Below are 23525 nucleotides of genomic sequence, written 5' to 3' on the forward strand. Positions count from 1 at the left end.
TTTTAGCGCAACCCATGGAATAATTATTCTCTAAGTCCAGTCCAGTTTAGCTTTTCCGTGCATAAATTGGACTTGAACACAAAATAAATCAATCCCAATTAATAGTGGCTTCCAAATATAATACATGGTCCTTCACGAAGAATTCTGAAACTTTTACTGAGTGTACTCGTACCTGCGTCGGTGTTATGTTAGAAAGTAAGTCGATTCTTGCATTTGTTATTGCATTAATGTATTCTCTTAGAAAAATAAATCTAAAGCATCATCTGTTTACGATGCGAGTTGAAAAAATTGAATGAATCCATGAGTTTTACCACGACTAATTATATCTGAGTATGGAATAACAGTGAAGCTTTTTGATCATATGGACACTTCTCTTGCACACACTGGAGATATAAACCTATTTTTTTGTTTTTCCAAACTCCATTTTTACTATGGTTTCTTTATGGTTGGTAATTTCTTTGCTCCACAAACTTGGATTCAAATTTAATTTGTACGCCCAAGACTACAGCAAGAGACTGAATACGATTTGTCATGTATTACTCTGAATGTGACACAATTGTGAATATATTTTCGTATTTAATAACATACTATATTATTGTGCCTTTAATGAACTTTGCACAAGCAGTACTGTCAACGATGTCTGAGAAGAAGACACTGTGAGCTAAACTTGAAATAATATACATAACTCATAGTGCATCAGGTAACTCGCTTTGAACAGATGTGTATCCCTAGTTTGTATTGAAATACATATTTTGCAGAGTTTCTCGCGTTACAGTGCAAACGTCGGCGTTAGACTGAATATCGGCATAATTTACTGATTCTGCAAAACACAAAATTTTCCTACATAATCTACCCTAATTCTTATAAACGTTATCAAATATTCCTCAACGTCTAATGTTATCGTTAAGAGCAAAACTTGTCCCTAGTGATAGCGAATAGTAGAGGAAATATACGGTTTCAACCGAAAATAATTGCAAAAGAAAAATGTTTTTGTACCAGATTGTGCGCAATAGTATAGTGAATAATTAAAAATCCGCAATCCAAATGTTTGGAGAATATTCGCCGTCTTGGAAAATGGTGGCAAAAATTCAACCTTAAATTTATACATTTACTAATGTCTAGAAAACGATGCATTGTGCACAAAAAGTGAAGATAACCAAAATGAAAGAGGAGAAGAATTGTTTAATTGTTTTTCTTCGATGGAGCTAACATAAACCTTAATTGACTTAGAAACATTCAAATATTTTCTTTAATTTTTAGAATTAGCGTAAAAGTTGGTTTCCGATACAAAAAAAAAAGAACAGCAAAAATGTAGAAACTATATAATTTACGTCCTAAAGTCACTGAAACAAATTCATAGCTTATGGTCTCCTCTAGAAATTGGTTTTTGTTTCGTGCCTCAGGGGTTGATTAAATGTGTATTTTAATGCAGAGTCATGCGTTTTCCTAAATTTACATGTTCCATTTCTTATGATACTTGTTGATTGATTGATTGATTTGATTTATTTGGTTAATTTGCGGAGATGGGAATGAGTGATGATACGATGAAATTGACGAATGCACAGTTACAAACATCCATACACAGGCCGGGATTCGAATCAGGGACCGCTGGCATCGTAGCGTGATCATGATATTGGTGATTGGTGGTGGGATATTATTTTCTGAAGAGTTTTGTTCATGTGGTGTTTATTACTAACATATTGTTTTTGTTATTTGTAGATGTATGCACACAGTAGCGGCGATCAGGCGTCTTATGAGCGTGTGTGTGAGGGGAGGCGGGCAAGGATAGTTTACTTTGTACTGACTGCAATTAGAAAAATTCGAATTGAAAATAGAATTCGGACAGATGATTTTGGGTCAAATCCACTGGTAGACAAGGCTAAGTATTAAGTGACCATAGTCCGGGCACAAAAAGTGTCCCCCCATGTCCCCATCCCTAATCACCGCCACTGTCAATACATTGAACTACGTAATATGATACGGGAAAATATGGTTCTAAATCAGTCACTTTGCCTTAAAGTCAATTGCAGAATTTTTCGTAGATACCTGGTTCTAACATGTTACCTTTCATTATTTCCTCTACATACAGACGTGCACTTGTAGCACAGGTGTTACCCTTGATGCAGCAAAGGAGAACATACGCGAAACTCATTGAAGATGTAAACTCTACTTCCCAATACGCTCTGCTTTAATGAAATTCCGACGAAAGTCGAGCATCCTAATGTATTGCAGCCAGAGAACAGCAGTATCCTATTATCTTTCAGAGTTTAACCAAATGTAGATAAAGATGTTTCATCACCTCAAGTTTTGAACTTACATTAGCGTCGACTTCTGATTTGAGCAGGCCAACGGTATTTTGAACGTATCTCAGAAATATCTTCACATAAGTCCGTCTGTGGCAGGTCCTGCGGCTATTAAGCGAAATAGGTGATCATCCAGGGACACCAGCGATTTTTTTATCAAATATGCATTCACTCTACATTGCACTGTGTTTCTGAGAAATCATAGAGGTAAATCACACAAACATCATCACATTTGGTCAAGCAATATTTCTGGAAGCACTGTGTATCGTAGCCAATGAGAACTAAGATAGTCCTCTAAAGTAGACCATATTAAGGCTGGGTGGTCTTAATGTCAAGATGAGTTTCCTGAGAAGTGTTGTTTATCTAATGGAAGATTCAGGTCCTCAACAAATCCTTGAGATCATTTCCGGAGGTGATACTGTTAAATCTATTATAACCTACGATCACCATAAAAGCCCCTCACTTCCAAGTTGTACACCTTGGACTGCATTTTGAAGAATAGCGAGGCTCTGGCTTCTGGACTCACAGTCAGCAAAATCCTCTGTGGGGCTCATGTTGTCGTCCATATTTTTCCTCCATCCATATCACAATATTATTATTAGGCCACATCTTCGCAAATAGCCAAACGTGTAGACGTGATATAAACTAAAACAAATCAAATTAATCCATAAAGCCATAGCCAGAGGCACAAGGGCTCATTTCATAGTTTATGCAGCATCCTTCACGCTACTTGATGAAGCAAAGTGTATTGCAATTGAACATATTTCTGAGAGACATACAATAATTTGTTGGCCTGCTCAATTCAGAAGTAGACGCTAATGTAAATTCAAGACTTGAGGTGATGAAAAATCTTTATCTACATTTGGCTAAACTCTGAAAGATAATAGGATACTGCTGCTCTGTGGCTGCACTACACTAGGATGCTCGACTTTCGTCGGAATTTCATTAAAGCAGAGCGTATTGGGAAGTGGAGTTTACATCTTCAATGAGTTACGCGTATGTTCTTCTTTTGCTGCATCAAGGGCAACACCTGTGCTACAAGTGCACGTCTGTGTGTAGAGGAAATGATAAAATGTAACATTTTAAAACCAGGTATCTACGAAAAAATCTGCTATTGACTCTAATGCAAAGTGACCGATTTAGAGCCGTATTTGCAGTATCATATTAGTTCAATGTATTGACAGTTGTGGTGACTGGGGATGGGGGCATGGAGGACAGTCCCCGCCGATACACACATTTGGTGACTTAATGCTAAGCCTTATCTACCAGTGGATTTGACACAAAATCATCTGCCCGAATTCTATTTTCAATACGAATTTTTCTAATTGCAGTCAGTAGAAAGTAAACTATCCTTCACCCCCCTCCACACACACATGCTCATAAGACACCTTATCGGCGCTACCGCGTGCATACATCTATAAATAACATAAACAACATGTTAGTAACAAACACAGGAACGGAACTCTGCAGAAAATGATATCCCGCCACAAATCACCAATATCATGATCACGCTACAACGCCGGCCTGGGTATGGATGTTTGAAAGTGTCCATTCGACAATTCCATTGTATCAACACTCATTCCGATCTTCGCAAATTAACACAAGTGCCACATAGCCGAAGTAAAATAAAGCAAATATATCAATCAATCAATCATCCAACATTATAAGAAAAGGAACATGTAAATTTAGGAAAACACATAACTCTGAATTAAACTACACATGTAATCAACCCTTGAGGCACGAAACAAAAAACAATCTCTCGAGGAAATCATAAGATATGAATTTGTTTCTGTTACTTTTGGACGTAGATTACATAGATTCTTGGGCCTCCCCGATGGCGCAGTGGTGGGCGGCCCCTGTGGCGGAGTGGTTACCACATCGCGCTACGACGCCAGGGGTCCCGGGTTCGATTCCCGGCTCGGCCATGGATGTTTGTGATTGTCTGACCTGAAAAGTCTTGAAATTGAAATATGAATGAAATGATATGAGTGAATGAAGTGTGATGGGGGAAGCTTCCGCATAGGGGCTTTCCTTTAAAAAAAAAAAAAAAAAGTGGTTGCGTCGTCCCCTTGTAATCAAGGGGTCCCGGGTTCGATACCCGGTGGAGGCACAAGTGGTTCGGATCCCACTTTAAAATGTAGGTCCAATCCCGATTAGCCTTACTGTGCATAAAGTGGACTTAAAACACCAAATCAATCCAATCCAAATACATAGTTTCTTACATATTTGCTGCTTTTTGTGTCGGAAACCAACTTTTACGCATATTCTAAAAATTAAAGATAACAATTTAATGTTTATAATTCAATTAAAATTTATCTATTTTTTGTTTTTTTCATTTGCTCTATGAAACAAAAACCAAAATTTAGCAAATATTTTGCTCTTTAGTTTGGTTATCTTCACGTTTTGTGTACAATGCACCGTTTTTGAGATATTATATGTGCTTAGTTTTTAAGTTGATTTTTTCCGTCGTTTTCTAAGATGGTGGATTTTCCCCAAACATTTAGATGGCGGGTTTTTAATATATTATTCACTATATCACTCCGCACAATCTGGCACAAAAAAAATGTGTTGTAATTATTTCCGGGTTAGGTCTTTTTTCCTCATTCGTTTCCTCTACTATACGTGATGTTTTAGCAGATGTAGCCGAGTGAATTATGGATGATTTGATAGAGATTTTCCGCACAATTTCAAATAAAGTCATGAAAGAATATCGTCTTCAATGATGGTGAAGCCAATGTACATCTTGATAATTGAAATATATATCTTGTGCTTTGTGTAGGTTTTTACAATATAGAGGACGCAATCATGATCGAGCCACCTCTACACTAAGATGACTTTATTGAGATTGTGATAATAGTGATATTTTTTCAGTTAGTGTACATGAAGAAGAGTCAATAGATCTCGGATTGAAGACAAGTCAACTGAAGTATATTATTGTATATTATTGTTACATCAATAAGTAGGTTCATGCAGCCCTGGTTTTGTCTCATAACTCCACCATGCAAGTGTGGGAATCTCTACTCTAAAGGAGTGGCACTAGATTTTGTATTCGTAGATGGGGTTAAATGTATATTAATTCTACAATTGACATGTAGTGAAACTCTTCTTTATATAAAATATTTAATGCAGTACACCTAATTGTAACAATAAAAAATACAGTAAATGTCACAACATACCTTTACTCGCTTTACATAAGAGCTGACGTTGCGTGGAGTGGCCCACTTGATGATCTGCCACTTGCAGTTGCTTCCGTCCATGATCCCCACTCCTCCCCCAGCCCTCATGCTCCTCTCATCCACCCAGAAGACGTGGCCGCCGATGTCTTCGAGGATGCTCATTTCTCTGAACGACATTTTCGTTGGATCAACATTCCCTGCACAAGAGCACATACTAGTTTTAGAGCATTGCACTTCATAAGGAAAACAAGAGTCAATACTCTATCCCGGGAATCTCTGGAGCAAGGTCGCGAATAACGGTAGAAAAGGGGAGGTAGATAACGGTAGATACGGAAAGAAACAAGGGAAATGCCTATGATATGGTTTACATCTCACTGGCACAATACAATCTATAAACAGTGGAGAGAATAATGTTGGATTTAAAATAAACCTACTAATTAATTACTAACCTAATACTTAATCGAGTCTCAATAAATTTATAAAATTGTACAATGAATTCTGATTAAATTTTATACTTATAAATAGAATAACTGAATGATTCTATCAAATACTAAAGTACGACAATAAATTCAAGTTGCAAATCTGACTACATCCACACCACGATATTCAAACATCTGTTGTTTGCATTGAAAAATATGACACTGATTTATATCGACTTTCCATAAAAACAACAGTTCCCTAACATATGTAATGAAAACGAAAACCAAAACGTCTTGATCTCTAAACTGCATAAAATAAATATACAAGCCTATTTGTAAAGCGTAATGTTTTACCAACAAAAATTGATTCTATAAAAGGTAAAAAGGTAAAGTGTTCCCCTGTGCATAGCACCACGCCATAAAGGCGTATAGGGGGTGTGGGGGTAACGCCCCACACTTTCTTGATCCGGTCGTGAGTGGGGGTGATGTGATCAGCATCACGCCCCTGACCGCCTTTACCCCCCAGGGTTTCCCCCAGGTACCCATGTTATTCGACGCTGGGTGGGCGCCGGGGCCGCTTTCACATGCAAATTTTTCATTGAATTATACGCCTTTAGTCTCAGTTCCAGTCGAAAACACTAGACGGAAAACATTATGGAACATTTTATTAGAAATACAAGTTGAGGATGGTTCTCAGTGTCTTGAAAACGACATTTGTCTCGTCTTAAATAAAGGCATGATGTACTAAATTTTACTGTTGCATAAACCATGACAAACTGTTTCAGTACATTTGTACTATAGCTGTTGTCTGATCTTACGGTGGGCAGCCTACATGCTGGCAAGAAAAGTAGGGAGCCGGGAATACGGCGCAGACAAAAGGTATATCACCGAGAGTTCCGTCGTCACGGGATGAGGTGCACCTTGTTCTACAGGCTGCTGCGTTTCTTATCGTGCTGGATTGGTTTCTTCACCGCACCCACTTCCCTTCCCTGTATATAGACCAGACAAGTGCTATTGTAGCGTTCCTCTGCACGCGGGGATCTTAAATAGGGATGTACTATTAGTACTAGTTGATGGTAGAGACAGCCCTGAACGGGCAGGTACAAATATCTAACTATTCATTAAAATAGACTCATGATTCGTTTCAGACTGAAGTGAGCAATGCAAATGGCAGAATGGGTGTAGACTAGCTTACCCTGTTCGGTTTAGAAATAAGACCAGTAGCTCCTGCTTCTCCGATGATTCCAGATTAAAATACCTCGTGTCGCTCTCATGCGCACCTATTTAAACCCTCGCTTGGCCTCTCGTCACCTCTTGCCAAATGCCAGTGTTCTTACCATTTCCTGTAGAAAGCTTATTCTACACATTTCTGAGCAGGAGCTGACAAGGTCTGCCAGGGTCAATATTTCTTAATCGAACAGGGCATGGTACGACACTCCCTCTTGCGAAACAATTTCCAAAATTGAAATTGTAATAATTAAAAGTTTAAATTGAACCTTCTGCCATTCACCAAAATTTAAAAGGTTTTGTTTATTACAAGAACAAAAAGGATACATAAAATAAAATAAGAATAAAAAAAAATGTCGGAGACCCTTCACCGAAAATTAAATGGAACAGAATTAAGCTCAAGCTTGAATGCTGAAAGAAAGTCTTTTGTTTTCATTAGCCACACGCTGGAAGAGTCTTTCGTAATCAACAATGCTGACGGTTGGTCAACATGCGATATAAAGTGTTGTTCGGAGGTCCGTGGAGTCAGCGGAAAGTTCAACACACTGCATCGTAACGCGATACATGCGAATGTCTTCAGAACAAGTGCTATCTAAGCACCGAACTTAATCCGTGAGAAACCTTAAGGCCGCATGCTCGCAATCTTCCGCCTCATCAGGATGACAGTACGAGGCGAGAGCAAAAATACCATGGTAAACACCAAGCTCCACTGGACTGCGCACAACCACACGAAGATTAAAAAAAATATTTGAAGATGATGTTTTCACTGACGTTCGTAGCACACTATGACCTGAGAAATCAAAAGCCAGGGCAATCCAAATACACTCAAACCCCGGAGTCCTGGGGTACGAAGCACTGTTCCGGGACATACACGGTCCTTGACCGATCACAATTTCATTGGGGGACCGGATTCGAATCCCGGTGTGGAAAGTTCCGGAATACTGTTCACCAAAGGTCAGATGAAAAGACGTTGGCCGTGGGGCGGGCGAACACAGGGTAGTCCATGGAAAGCCACTCCAAGTAGCGTTTCCACGCCCCAAAATATGCGTTGTTCAATGGCGGACACTGGGGGGTATTTATGATAGGCCCCCGAAAGTTCACAGCAGACGCCATTGCATATTTCCGGCACACATCGTATGGCGACACATTTCGTACGCTGGTTGCATGTGAAAACGGAAGGTGTACCGTGCTGCAATCACCCCAAGAGGGGAACAGTAAATATGGTCACTGGTAGGATGAAACTGTTCACAGGTGGCCTGGCAGGTTGCTGATCCACAGGGGTGGGTCTCAACACATTTGGGTCGTTGACTGTACCCGGAAAGTTCCAATATGTGGTGAAATACACTGCCTGGCCTTACAGAGCAAAAGGGGACGATGTACATGAAAGATGTTCATGCTTCTTCTTAAGGGGGGTTAGAGTCGTGGGGGGGGGTTTGCTCTGTAAGATGACATTTCTTCTGATGTTTCTGACGCTGTTCAGATCCTGGGATGTCACTTGGAATAGGATTTTCGGTGCTGCTACGTGACATACACCGCTGAAAACCAAAGGTGGCTGGTGAGCTCCAAAGCCTTCAGGAATGCGTTCTTCTTCCGGCCTCAAAAAAATCGCTGGACTATTTTCGAAATTCCTTGAACTCGTGGAATTCCCGAACAGGGTAGGAAACAGGTAGGACATTGGAAAAACTACATTGCTGTCAGTTCAATATTTCAATATTTAAAATGTATAAAAAATGTGTAAAGTAATCGTCTTTTATAGGCAAGTGAAAATCATGAGTAAAGATAAGGAAACTAAAATAAAATAAACTGCCCAATAAGTGATATAAATTATAAAACAAAGTTTGAATGAAGGCTAAATAAATAAAAGGCGGAAAATGTCATTTGACGCCATAACACTGGAACACCATTAAAATGAAAATATGACTTCATCAAAAGTAATATATGTATATATTGACTAAATTATATATATAGCCCCTAGCTTCTCCCAAATATAAAATAATGTGCAATATGAAACTAAAGTTATGACATGGCACTATAAAATAAACGAAAATATGTAGGATTAAATATTGATAAATATATAAAAGTAATATGTAGATGGTATCAAATATATCCCCTGGTATCAGAAAATTAACCCGACGAAATCCATTAATATCATGTCAGAAGTGTCAAAGCATTGTAAAAATGAGGAACTGACGAAAAAAATAATTACCCCAAAATTTGTTAACGTCACAACTGTTAAAACGGACCTAGCCACAAGTAAATTCGGAATCACTAAGATATAATAAAAGAGTAAATGACATGGCTCCAATGACTTTAAGATCATTAATTACGAAAGATACATAAAAATGGATGAATAAATCAAGGCGACATAGTGACGCACTGTTAACGCTCACTAGTCAAGGTTGGTTTGCGCTTGCATACGCCTTACGTATAGCATAAATAAACAGTTAAAATGAAGTTCCAAATTAGTAATAGGATAACGGTAACGGAAAAATGGGACAAAAATATTTCATGAAATTTTGGTTCGTTCGCGATTGACTGATTTAATTTCTCCATGGCCAGTCGAAAGTCAGTCCAATCAGGAAGAATTACATTTGAAAAATTTACAGAGGTATTAAAAAGTGGAGAAATTGCTCGAATAGCTATTTCTGTATCTAAAACTCTACGAGTGTGGATGATTTCATCATCAAAAATCAATTGATCAAAATTCTTATAATTACAGAAAAAGGATGTTCCTTCAGACACTGGTATTGTTTTGTGTGTATTTAAATTGCCGTTTAAAGTTTGTGAGTGGAGGATTTTGCCTGTGCCGGAAACTATCACTCCTGTTCGAGTGCGAACTTTCGTGAGGTGGCCCCCGACGTTGGATTTTATTTCTGTGGAGCAGGAAATAGTGGAATTATGAAATAGAATATTTGTTAAACATTTTATATTATCGTGAATTGAAAGTTCCGTATGAATACAAACGTAAATAAAGGAATTGAATTTACAATGACTATCAAGAATGTCCACGATTTGGGTTTGACCATTATGTTCCATTTTATATGATAATTGGGGAACCTTAACCCGGAACCATTTATTATCAACAAAAGTGCCAACATTTATAGTCCGATAAACGGGAGAAATAGCCTTACGAAGTAAATTGGGAGTTTCTAACAAAATATGAAAAGAATGAATGGATAAGTCATAATTGACAAGGTAGACATTGGTTAAAGCGTAAAAGAGACCAAGATCCGTCATATACAGGGTGTCCTTAAAGTCAGAATGAAGAGTGAGAAATACACGGAGCCAATCGGGAGAAATCATATGATAAGACAGTTTATTCATCGATAGATCGGTTACCATACAATCAATACGGGTAAATAATTCTGAAGCGTGCAAAAGTGCCATTAGGTGCCTTTCTTCCGTATAGATGTCACAAAATTTCGAAACTAAATCCGCTTTAAGAGCAATAAAAGAACGTATGAAGATTACCAAAATGTTATAAACAACTCGGAAAGTCTGGATTTCGTCTTTCTTCATTTCCTGTAATTCTGCCTGAATATGATCTTGATTATGTTTTAGAGCTTGAACAGAAGAGCTAAGGTGATGAATTGAAAAGGAGTTATAAATTGAAAGGCCTGCCGAAAATAAATTCATTAAATTAAAGAAAATCGATCTTTTCCCTCGAGTGCTCCCAGATACATTTTTCCACACCCCATGGCAATTCGGCCGGCTATCGCTGGTTTTAAAACGACAAGTGAGGTAAAGTGAAATTTCGCGTAAGTATTGCTGAATACGATCATGGGTATCATTTTGAATAGCTGACCACTTAACACAGCCTGAGTGGTTATCAGTCCGAATGTTAATATCAATATGAATATTGGCAGTTGTATATATGTAATCGGAACTGTGAACCATAAGACCTTGTTGTTCGTAAAATAAGCCCAACCCACTTACAAAAATATCCTCATTTTCATTTGCAACTGTGTATTGAAAGGTGGGAAGGGTTGTCAGGAATAGAAAATGACACCTCCAATAAAATTGCGCGATGTCAGCCATGCTTGGTATCTGAAAGGGAGAGAAGAAAAATGTTTGTGACGTGAACAAAGTGATCTAAATAAACTAAAAAAAATGAAAAAAAAACGGTATAGAATACTAACAAAAAAATCAAATTAAAATTGCTCAAAGCAAACCATAAACATCCCGGGTGTGACCCTAGGAGGTTGCCTGGGCTGGTCTTAAAACCGTTGGCAAAATAGGGGGGGCGCATTTGTCTCTCTTAGGTAAAAATGTAAATTCAAAACTGAACTAATCTGGGTTATTGATTTAGAAAACATTTCGTGGCTATCACGTTCCTTTCGTATGATATTACTTCAACTAAAGCCTATGACGTGTGGGAGATTAAAATATAAACACAATTACTCGCTATTACCTACTTTACGAAGATTAACATGAAATTAATCTGTAAGAAGTAATTGAATTTCATTCGGGAAACTTTTAAAAATTCTGAAGGAACGAGAAAAACGTCGCATAAATAAGCGCCCTTGAAGAGGCTATTATTCACACCTCGTTTGGAGACTAGGAATTTCATTGCCGAAGCCAGCTGAGTGTAAAGTTCATGCACAACAAAGAAAGGTGTCATCAAATTCTCTCTCTACGAGACTGAAATAAGATATGTTTCTTCCGCTAACTCGAATGTGGAGTAGAAACTGCGCACCGAAGTGGCCTCGACGAAGATAAACTGCGAGGGAAATGCAATTCAGCATAAAGCAGGAACTCAAGGAGTCTAGCTAAAGACATCGTTCATCTCTGCTGGATGTGTGATCTGAGTCGTGGGGGGGGGAAGGGGAAAGGGGAAAAGTATATAGCGGCCGTTCTGGATGGGCGGAGCCCCTCGTGAGTGATGACCAATAACAGGAACGTGTTCTTTCTCTGCGAGGAACGCAACGATAGAAACTTAGGACTGGTAACGAGGGAGGCGGTGCCAAGGAGCAAATAGGAAGAGGAAGAGAGTACCTTTCATGAACTTTTGGTTCTTGATGTACCTGGATTTCATCGAGACAGAACCAGAGGAAAATAAAAAGAAGGGGGGAAGATTGCTCGGCGCCCCAGGCTAGTACGAACTCGGTTGCATAACGGCTAGGGGAGTGCGTGGAAAAGCAGCTGGATTATATGTCGTCATAAAACATGTTTTGAATGAAAGGGACAATTGGTTCAGATTGGGGCTGGGGGTCGTCGGTTCAAGACACATCTACGTTTTGTGTTTTCACCGTAACTCCTTTAACTCTTTTTACTTTAACAGGATTAGTTTGAACAGAGCGAGATGAGGTGTTAACATCATCTAACTTTAATGGATTAAGAGTTTGACATGCAACATTAAATGTATCTAGACGGACGGGAGGAATTTCAAGTGGGATAATTACGTTTGGAGTATCTGCTTGGTCATAAAAGGGGTCTTGACAGGTAAAAACTGACTCAAGATTTCGACATGTAACGGGTTGGGTGGGACCACTGTGCCAAGAGTCGCTATCCGACTGGGATATATTTAAAAATTGTACACTTGAAGACATATTTACTCGTTCCATTTCCCTTGGGCAATTATTTTTCAAAACTTTTAACTTTTTACATCTTCGCTGACAACAAATGAAGGCATAACATACAAATAAAAACTAGTGTTAACGTAATTACTGAACAAATGATGTACGGGTATTGGAAAGATCTCATGAGCACTTCCTTGAAGGATAGGGAATTGACATGAGAGATAAATGCAATTAAAATTAATAAATATAGGAAAAACTGCATCTTGTTGAAATATGTAGCAATTATTGAACCTAAACTTGCTAAAATGACCACAACTGTTATTTTTAGTTATTATTGAGAATAAATGAATTACTTTTCGGCCAATAAATATCAAATCAATAAATTTGATAAATCACATATTTTTACACAAAATAAATTTAACTTAAAATTTTCTCGGGTATTTTAGTTAGTTTTTAGAAAGAATGCAATTAGTGCAATGTAAATAGGAATTATTCAAGGAGGGGTCAAGAAGATAAAGTCAAACTGTCGGCCAGGAATAATTTTAACTGAAAATAGATAAAAAAAATATCTCTTCAAACGTATGAAACTTCACACCTTGCTTATTATTAGCACAAATTACATGGTCTAAATGAGAACTTGGTTCTCTGCTTCATTTTAGTCGGCTTACGCAGACTTCTTTCTTTATTTAAGGCTAAATGTCACGGGGACATTAACATTTCTTACGTTATTAACTATAATAACGTGTCTTTTCACATACTACCGGTAGGTTTAATATACACAATAGAAAAGACAAATATACACTAGATAACGCTCGTGCCGCACTTTCGTTGCTTTAATTAACTAAGTGAGCTCACTGACAACATATTTAATTCTTTTTATAACTCATGCATGGATGGAAAAAATGCACATATATTTCAGAGCGTGTTTATAAATAACTTCATATATAAAACATGCAACTGCCCAACAAAATAGTTTTACTTCTACGAGAAAACAACAATGGTGCGTACATTAGGTTTTATACGTTTGGCGAGAAAACGAATTGACGTATTGATACTTTTAGGGAAATGGAACGAAAAATAAAATTAAAATAAAATATAAAAATTATAAAAATAAGGTCCACACAGAAAGTAAACAATTACGACATGTGCTTTGGGCTACGTATGGGCGGTTACTGGTTCGAAATCTTCTTCTTGAAGAGATACGATATTCGTTTCTTCCTCACCCCCTGAAGGGCGGTGATAGCGTTTTAACCTTTGTACAGCCACTAAATCGGACACAATCTTGCCGCGCTTATTTTCATATTCCACTAAATAGGCATTGCTATTTTCCTTTCTTACTATTACCGCGGGCCCAAAATAAACACATGAAAAGCACTTAGCCGTTTTTGCCTTCTGAGTGGGGTTATATAATAATACCAATTCACCAGGAGCGTAACTTGTTGCTTGATGACGTCTGTCATAATACTTCTTTTGGGACTCAAATCGTTTACGTAAATTTTCTTGAGCTGCGTCTCGTGCCTTGTTTAGCCTTTCAAGTTTGTCCGTGTTCGCACTATTTTCGCAGGGATCTGCGTGAAGCATACTTTCCCAGGGCAAACGGGCTTCGAACCCATGCATGAGGTAAAACGGACTTAAACGACTGGAATCGCCGCGCGTAACATTATACGTAAACACAACTGGTTGTAGATAGATAATCCAGTCATCATGTTTCGGGGTTACAAAATGCTTAATTATACCTTGCAAAATACCGATACCTCGTTCCTCTAAACCGGAAGTATTATGGTGATACGCAGTAACAAATTTTAACTGAATACCGAGATTAGCACTAAGCTCTTTAAATACAGAGGAATTAAATGAGCCCCCCTATCACTGTTGATAATTTTTGGACAACCAAATCTTAATATTATGTGCTCGTAGAGAAAGTTAGCAGCCGTTTGAGCAGTGGTATCGACCACAGGAGCAGCAATCATATATCGGGTACCAAAATCCATGCATGATAAAATGTATTTACATTTATTTGGGCCACTGGGAGGGAAAGGTCCCGCGAAATCTATAGCTAGGCGTTCAAAAGGGCGACAGCTTGGAAAGGTCTGGAGTTCACCTTGTGGCAGCCCTGTAGGGCGCTTGTTTGTTTGATAAGATAGGCACTGGCGACATTTGTCCTGTATAAAACGTTTCATATAGGGAAAATATATGCGATTGAGCGCATTGTAATATGTTTTAGTAAACCCTAAATGACCACCACCACATGGGTGAGAATGTAATTGTTCAACTACAGTATGACGTAAGGACTTAGGTATACAAAGCAATTTCTTACTTCCCCCACCCATCTTATGGTTCCTGTATAAAATACCATTTTCCAGCACATAATAAAAAGCCTGTCTTTCGAAGGGGGATTGGGCGTCATCTGCCCCTTCTAAAACTTTTATGATTTCTGAAAAAAATGAGTCGTCGCGCTGGTGTTTTCCCACATCTATCGATTCATCCTGGAGGAGAAATATACGAGGTTCGCCCAATTCTGGCGATTCGTCGTCCGGGGGGTTGGTTGATTCCCTGCTAATAGCGTCGGAAATATTTTGTGTAGATTTACAATGAACGACCGTGAAGTCGTATGAATCAAGCTCTGCACTCCACCGCGAGAGCTTCGAACTCAAATTACGGGTGGTACGCAAATAACTGACTGCTTTATTATCTGTTACAATTTCGAAATGTTTCCCAATTAAATAAAACCTAAAGGTTTTGAGGGCATACAGAACCGCTGATAGTTCTAGTTCCATGATGGACAATTTTTCTTCCCCTTTTTTGAGTGTTCGACTTGCATATGCTACAGGAAGGAAATCATTATTTGCATTTGACTGTGTTAAAATAGCACCAAGGCCTTTCAGACTTGCATCACAGTAGACGCGTGTTTCTTTAGAAGGGTCATAGGGTAGCAAAACTGGAGCAGTTATTAAAGCGTGTTTTCAGTTCGTAAAAGCTGTTTCTTTGTCCTCCCCCCATACAAATTTTTTCCCTTTGCCCAAAAGGGACTGGAGAGGTTGGGCCTTCTCTGAAAAGGATGGGACGTATCTACGGACATATGAACATAAACCTAAAAATCGTTTAACTTGTTTTGTGGTGGAGGGGGTGCGGTAAGTCTTAATGGAAGAAATAATACGGTCACTCAAGCGTAGGCCATAACGACCCACCAAATGTCCAAGGGCGAGTATCTCAAAATAACCAAATTTACATTTGTGTGGAGAAATTTTCAAGCCAGCGTTTTGTAGACACTGAAACAATTTTTCCAGTGTTGTCAACATTTCATTAAAGGTATGGCCCCAGGTAAATAAATCATCCATATAGAAGGCGAAGTTATCACTTTGCATTCCGCTACAAGCCAATTGAAGTGTTCGATTCATCGCTGCTGGCGAGGTAATAAGACCTTGACTTAAAACATTAAATTCAAAATGACCTAGGTTGGGAATAGAGAAGGCTGTGTACTGTTTACTGTCTTCTGTGAGTGGTATTTGAAAAAATCCTGAACGTAAATCGGCACTAGAATAGTACTGCTTTCCCCCCATATCGTGCAAGATAGACTGAATGGAAGGCATGGCCATCGCATCGAACACAGAGCGTTTATTCAAAAAGCGACCGTCTTGAATAAAACGGTAACTTCCGTCACGCTTTTTCACAAGAATAACTGGTGAGTTATAAGGACTTGTACTCTCCCGGATTATTCCCTGTTTTTTCAAAGTCTCAATTTGTTTCTTTATCTCTGTTCGCAAATGTACCGGGATCGGATATTGCTGCTTATGGAACGAAGTAGGATCAGAAAGCTTTATCCTGTGTTTGTAGTTGGTGGCAAGGCCCATGTCATTCTCGGACCAACTGAAAACATTTTTGTATTTTAACAAAAGCTCTAAAAGTTGATTTTTCTCATGTTCCTCCAATTGAGGATTAATGTCAAATTTGGATATATCCACTTGTAGGATATCGTCGTTTTCTGATTCTTCCTTTGTTAAATTAACTGTTACAGAACTATTTTCCTGATCCACCGTTGCCAACTCACAAGATTCTGCGCCACCAATCCGAGTACTTTTGCGAATTACAATTCTATAATTCAAAGGGTTGGATACCCAAACAAGTTGTGTAGCAGGGTTGAGTATCGACCTTGGTACCATTATGCCAGATTTAGCCTGAAAATTTGCATTCGGCTCAAGTAAAGTTAAATTTTGATTTGCTGTATTGACTAATTTGAAAGGGATGCACAAATGTGATCTTGGTTTCACAACAATTCGTTTAGAAGCCACATATTCAGGTTCAACAGTATGTACCAGCAAACCTGCCAATTTAACGGAAACATCAAAAGCTTTCTTCGAATCAAACCGAATGCGGTTGCGTGGAGGAGTGCCAAATCTGCTCAAAGCCAATTTATTGTTTCCAAAATCTAAAGTTGCACTTTGGGCTTTGAGAAAATCATTACCAAGGATGGTATTATGACCAAAATCTTGTATCACCCTGAAGGGGTGCCTAAATGTAAATCCATTTAGAGAAAAATCTAAAAGTACAATTTCTTTAATTGTTAAACAATTATTCGTGACACCTTTAACTAGAGTGTTGATTTTAAACCTCCTAGCATGGGCAGGAATACCCTTACCACTTGTTACACTTATTTGGCTCCCACAATCGACAATAAACTTTTGACGTTCCCCATTCACATTGGCATGTACATAAATGAGATCTTCAGACGGGAAAGTAGAGACTAAAATCTTTTTACTGCCCGCAGGTATGTCTCCATTACTTGCGGTTAATTGGCGTTTAAATCTTCTGGATTTTGAAGACAAAATTCTTGGTGGTGATTAGGAAAACCACATTTATAACAAAGTTGTTGACCACGCCGGTCACCTTGATCGGGACGACCGCGGGGGGCTGGTGAACCTCGCCCCCGGCCACGCTGAAAATTGGAACGATTCTGAAACCGGCCGTTGTTTGAACGGTAGCCTCTACTGCCCCTGCCCTGAAAGCCTCGTCTGTTGTTTGAACCACGATTGTGATTAAAATTACCCCTTTGATAATTTTGGCCTACAGTTTGAAAATTTTCGTGATCGTGTGACTGTATAACTTCCTCGACTTTTAACGCTAGGTTGCTAACCTGCTTAGCCAAAGCTTCTACAGCGGACGGTTCTGAAGTTGGGAGAGACGTTTGTTGTCTTTTGACAAGGTCCAATTCAGCTTACAAGGCTTGCAGCTGATTAGTCATGTCTTGATTAGCCCGAGGTGCTGATTCCGGAGCAACCGCCGTAGTGCTAACTACGGGGTTCTGGTGAGGAATGCGCAACTCAGCAGGAGACGGAAAAAGAGTTTCCTTTTGAGCCGAATGGAAGAGCTCTTGCACCGTTCTACGGCGCATAAGGAACTTTGCCTTTTCATATTCCTTGAGGTCTTTCAAAAGCTCCGGAACTGAATTATATTGTTTTTTGTATATCTCCCTGATAAATTCCGGTTGAAGACCTGCGTTTATCTATTTAAGCTGCTTATTCACAGCCATGTTAGGGTCCATCTTAAACAAGAGGGTCTGCTTGTCCCTAACATAAGAGGATACAGGTTCATCGTCCCTGTGGAACCGATATCTGATCCGCTCCTCGATCTGCAGCTGATCAAGGGAGCCTGTGAATTCTTCGATAAGTTTTTTCTTGACGTCCTCATAGCTGACTAAATTGACGCCTGGTTGCTGGCTTAATTGCATTAAACCAGAGGAGGGCTGGCCCACATAACAACGCCGGGAATAATTGCCGTTTTTTCGTCTCGTCCCAATTGTTCAGAATCGCCGCACTTTCGAAACGATCTATGAATTTAGAAACATCCTCCCCCGAGGCACCCTGAAACTGAATGCTCTCGAACAAGAAGGGATGAACAAAAGGTAGTTAAGCCATGGTGGGTGGGTCCACAAGAACTGTGGGACGATTATCAATTTGAAAGTGAGCCTGCGCGCGTGCGCGGCTTCTAGTTAATGGAGGACTTCTGATTGGGGTGGATGAGGCACAAGGTAGGCCCTCCACATCAAAAGACGGACCAACAGCATTATTGGCAAGAATGATGAGCCTATCCAATGTGGTATCAAGCTCATCCTCCAACTCAGTAAATTACATAAGGCATTACTAACAATGGTGACGTACCTTATTTAAAAAAATTAACCCCCCATTAGGAAAAAAATCCGCGAAGAAACAAGTCTAACATGATATTAATGCATTTCAATTTTCATTTATTTCAGAGTGAAATAAATGAAAAAAATTCCGCAGTCTACCCTTTCAATTTTCATGTCTGTTTAGGAAAACAAGGCATGACGCTTTTCATTTCCAAAAGAACCACGTTGCTCTAATTTTTCATCACATTTCCGTAAAAATGGATGAAAAACCACGCATCTCAAACCACGTAGCGTTCCTCGGCACGCGGGGATCTTAAATAGGGATGTACTATTAGTACTAGTTGATGGTAGAGACAGCCCTGAACGGGCAGGTACAAATATCTAACTATTCATTAAAATAGACTCATGATTCGTTTCAGACTGAAGTGAGCAATGCAAATGGCAGAATGGGTGTAGACTAGCTTACCCTGTTCGGTTTAGAAATAAGACCAGTAGCTCCTGCTTCTCCGATGATTCCAGATTCAAAGACCTCGTGTCGCTCTCATGCGCACCTATTTAAACCCTCGCTTGGCTTCTCGTCACCTCTTACCAAAGGCCAGTGTTCTTACCATTTCCTGTAGAAAGCTTATTCTACACATTTCTGAGCAGGAGCTGTCAAGGTCTGCCAGGGTCAATATTTCTTAATCGAACAGGGCATGGCACGCTATAACTATACGGTAAATGTGTATTTATATCATTGCAATTTTCACACTTATTTGAAATTTGAAATCACGATATCGCAGTATCCTGGTTGAATAATAAATGTCAATTATATCGAATTGAATAATACATTTTCCAGTATTACAAGTCTAGCCTTAAAATATTCACTAGTCTGTATTTCTCTCTTGACAAATTTAAAATTTTGTGAAATTTCAAAAGGATGCGACACGTGGGAACCGACTAATGGGTTCCAGGCCTGTGCAGTGTCCTACGATGTGAAGTATTGAAATTGAGTGATTTGTTTCCAAGTGATATATGCTCTGTGTCACTTGTCGCTTCGTATGAAAGTCACCTAAGGCTTCACGTACAGTCACGCACACTTCTTAGTTGTAACAATAATATTGCCTCTAAATGCAATTCTTAAAACCCACAAGTGTCCGTGAATGTACGTACAGGAACTGATTTCCTCCATTTCTTCTTCTTCTGCGTCGTTCTTTTAGTTTGCAACAACAAAATAATATATCACCCGTCCCACGACCTTTCAACATGCACAAACTTGTCAAACATGTTTACAACACAAGTCACATCTGGGAACGGAACTCTTGTAGCGTATTGGAATCCCTCAGAACAAGAGTCCGTGGTCTTAATTGTTACGTACCCTGGCTGCAACTGATTGTGTAAGGATAATGTTTCCTTGTGACATATCTCTAACTCTTGCCTTGGTAAACTACCCGACGACATTGTCGCTATTTGCAATTGCATTTTAAACGATGCAAGTATCGCAGATTCCATATGTAATGTACCTCGTTTTGTGAAACCAAAATCTTGCAGCAGTAACCAAGATCATAACATATGAAATGCTGACAAAATGTTGCATTCTGTGTGTGTTCTTAATTTCTTTCTTCATCAATGAACTATTAAATATATTTCAAATTACGCATATTGTCTTCGTTCTTGTCTGCTGAATTTCCTTTCTGTGTATTCATGGAACGTTATCACTAAAATATCTCAGGTGAATGAAAATTCTATTGTCTTGTATACATTTTTTGTAAGAAATAAAAGTAATATGTTATTTTTGGCCCAAAAGTACAGGGAAATATAGAAATTCAAAACCAGTAAAGTTTCCATCTACTAACAGAGATAACGTACTTTAAATTTCTACTATATCTCAATAATAAAAATGCTTGATTCATCTCCTCACACGACTGAGTTGTGTGGAAACTATAACTTAATAGGGAAAGTAGCTAGCGCCTCTAGTTTGCAACGTCTCTAAAGTTCTTACTATTTTTCTTTACATGTTAGAAGGCACTTAGAGTCTCCAACTAAGAACTAGACTTCTGAGGAAATAATTCTAGTCTGGATACTCCATGTAGCGTATGGCGCACATGTTAAACTACGTAGCATCGGTAGCCTTCTCTTGAACAAAGTTGTAGGTCACGGGTGAGCACAGTTCTCACCTTGCTTTTTAGGCACATTTTACATTATTTTAATATCTGTACTTCAAGCGATCTTTAAAATATTTTCCTTTTTCACTATTACATTTTTTATTCAAAATATATTTTTTTTTTCAATCATAATAATACATCGTCGAAACCAAAACTTTCAACACTAAATAACAAAAATCGTATGTTCCTCAGTGCTGCCTTGAAGAACTCTGGGAAGGTTCCACCTGTGTCCACAAATCTCTTAGACACTTCTAGTATTTTCTATTAACACGAAAACATATAAGTTCGAAAACACTTTAGAAACAGCGTTGAAATAATCTGCAAATCTCAATAAAAAATGTAACATAAACGTCCATCCACAACAATGGTCTCTCTAATACTTCCGTTTACCTCATTTCATTATAATGTGATCAGGTTACTCGTGACACTCTAAACGTCTGACAGACATCATCACAGGACAATATTTTAAATACTGTTAAAATGGCACTTAACTAAAATCGAAATAAATGCGTCGGTGACCCCCGACCGATCCTGGGTTAAATAGCAAGTGTCGAGATCACATGTTGCCTTCAATTTCTCATGACTGATCGTTAGTTACATAAATACCACAACTAGCGCACTATAGTCATTTATTTCTAATTCGTGTACAGTTATTTGGTGTTAGTTTCACTGTACCTTTGGCTTGTCAAGGTCCGCCAGTGGCTGCTAATCAATGGCGAGGCCTCCACACGCAACGGCAAATTTCCGTTATTGGATCCTTGCCCTCCTTGCACATTTGTGCAACATGAATCGGAAGCAAATCATCTCCCAGCGTCAATCACGAAGAGTTTCCTGTGGAATGGTACGCATTCAAATGGGTTTGCAAATGATCTGAAGAGATTGATATTTGCAATTGTTTCCTGGGGTGTGCGTATGGGAGTTTGGAGGATGAGCGAAGATCATTTGCTGCTGTGAGAGGTACGTGTATAATTCAAAATGCAAAAAAATATATACTAAATATTGATAACGAATATGTAGAAGAATTAATTGAGCTAAACTGGCACTTCTTATTTTTTGATTATACTTTTGATTATATGTCTAGTGGCGAGAACATGTATACTATACTATAACTAGCATTCATTGCTTGATTCTTATCGCTGGCAGACAGGTCGAGCAAGAGATTAAATATTCCTTCATGAAGCATCGTTGAAATTCATTCACTCTACGAGAGAATTTGTAATTTGTGAATAATCAAGAAATATCGAATAGTTCAATTATTGACTAAGAGTGAATTTGCCGATTGAAGTTTTTTGATTGGAATTTTAGTACAGAATATTATGTTTCTGTACAAATTCTTGCTTCAGATAAATCGAAGTTCAAGATTATTAATTGCTTGTCTCCAGTCGCCAAACGACAATATTGTGAATCAGGAGCAAAGTTCAGGCTTTGTTGATCAAACGGGACAGACAAAGTTCAGATACATAGTTTGTACAGTTTGGAAAATATCGCAAGGAAAAAGTAATCAATTATTTGCATCTAATTATTTGTTCTACCACAGACAGAATATCATATCACAATATCAATTCATATCATTTATGCCGCTTTATGTTAACAGTTTCCGGTTATTAATAAAAACGCTCAAATCGTCTAAAACCCTAGCGTTCTAGATATTGACAGGTTGATCACGTTAATTCCTTTTGTTTTGACCTATCATTTATGAGAGCTAAGAACGCACCTTTATAGTACTGGTAGCGTTCCATCAATGCTGATCAATACTCTGAAATTATACAAAGCGCATTAGAAGTCCTGACATCTTAAAATACTGTGAGACGAGGCATTTGATATTACGTATCGACATTTTTCGTCGCGTCAGAAATTCCATTCTGGATTGAGGTATAGTATTTTTTCTGTGTTCAGACGAATTCCACATGCAAGAGATCATTAATATTACCAGTCAACGTTTCGGAGAAAGATGTCTCCCATTCAAACTGTATATACAATTGCCTTACCTTGCTTGCATATTCCAACAACGCGGCCTTTCCTGTCCCTCAGATTCAGAAAATTGAGTATTTTCATCCGAACAAGGTACATGTAGTCCACTGGCGAAGACTGACAGAAATATTCTGCATAATCAGATTTCATTTTATAGTAATTACTCATCTGCAAAATTAATATAAAAATACAAGTTAATATTACTGGAACAACAATTGTAGTGCATAACATTATAATGTTTTTCTATACAACTATATCTAATGTAAATATCTGTATATCCGGATATTATCTGTAGGATTGAGAAGTTTTTAAAAAATGAACATATATAAAAAAATATCCACTAGTGACAATTTCACCTGTAATAAAGAATTGCAGAATTTTGTCATTCTGAGTGTTATTTTTATGTAAAGGAAATAGAAGCAAACATGTGTGCACACTAATGTCATATTTAAACATAAAAAAGGAGAATGGTTTAATGTGTCATTCTCCAAGACACGTTTTTATATTTGGACATATTCTTGCCAGTATTAAAAAACATGTTTAAGTACGTCAGTTTCCCCTTGAATTTAGTGGTGAATTATTGTTTTTGGTTTACAAAGAAACGAAATTATGAGAACCCTTGTTCCTTCTTTCGCAATACAT

At 38.4% G+C, this 23525-nt stretch overlaps 1 protein-coding gene across 1 annotated transcript in view; it reads right to left on the bottom strand.

Moving 5' to 3' along the window:
- The window catches only part of LOC145979536 (clavesin-1-like), a 130745-nt gene that overhangs the window by 68495 nt on the left and 38725 nt on the right, over positions 1-23525 (bottom strand). Inside the window, exons 4-5 of the mRNA XM_083112500.1 lie at positions 22901-23051; positions 5480-5676 (exon numbers count right to left, since the gene is read on the bottom strand). Coding sequence (XP_082968626.1) covers positions 5480-5676; positions 22901-23051 — 348 coding nt within the window. The remainder of the gene's footprint in view (positions 1-5479; positions 5677-22900; positions 23052-23525) is intronic.

Source organism: Lepisma saccharinum, chromosome 26 (genome assembly GCF_977018435.1).
Source record: "Lepisma saccharinum chromosome 26, izLepSacc3.1, whole genome shotgun sequence".
NCBI lineage: Eukaryota > Metazoa > Arthropoda > Insecta > Zygentoma > Lepismatidae > Lepisma > Lepisma saccharinum.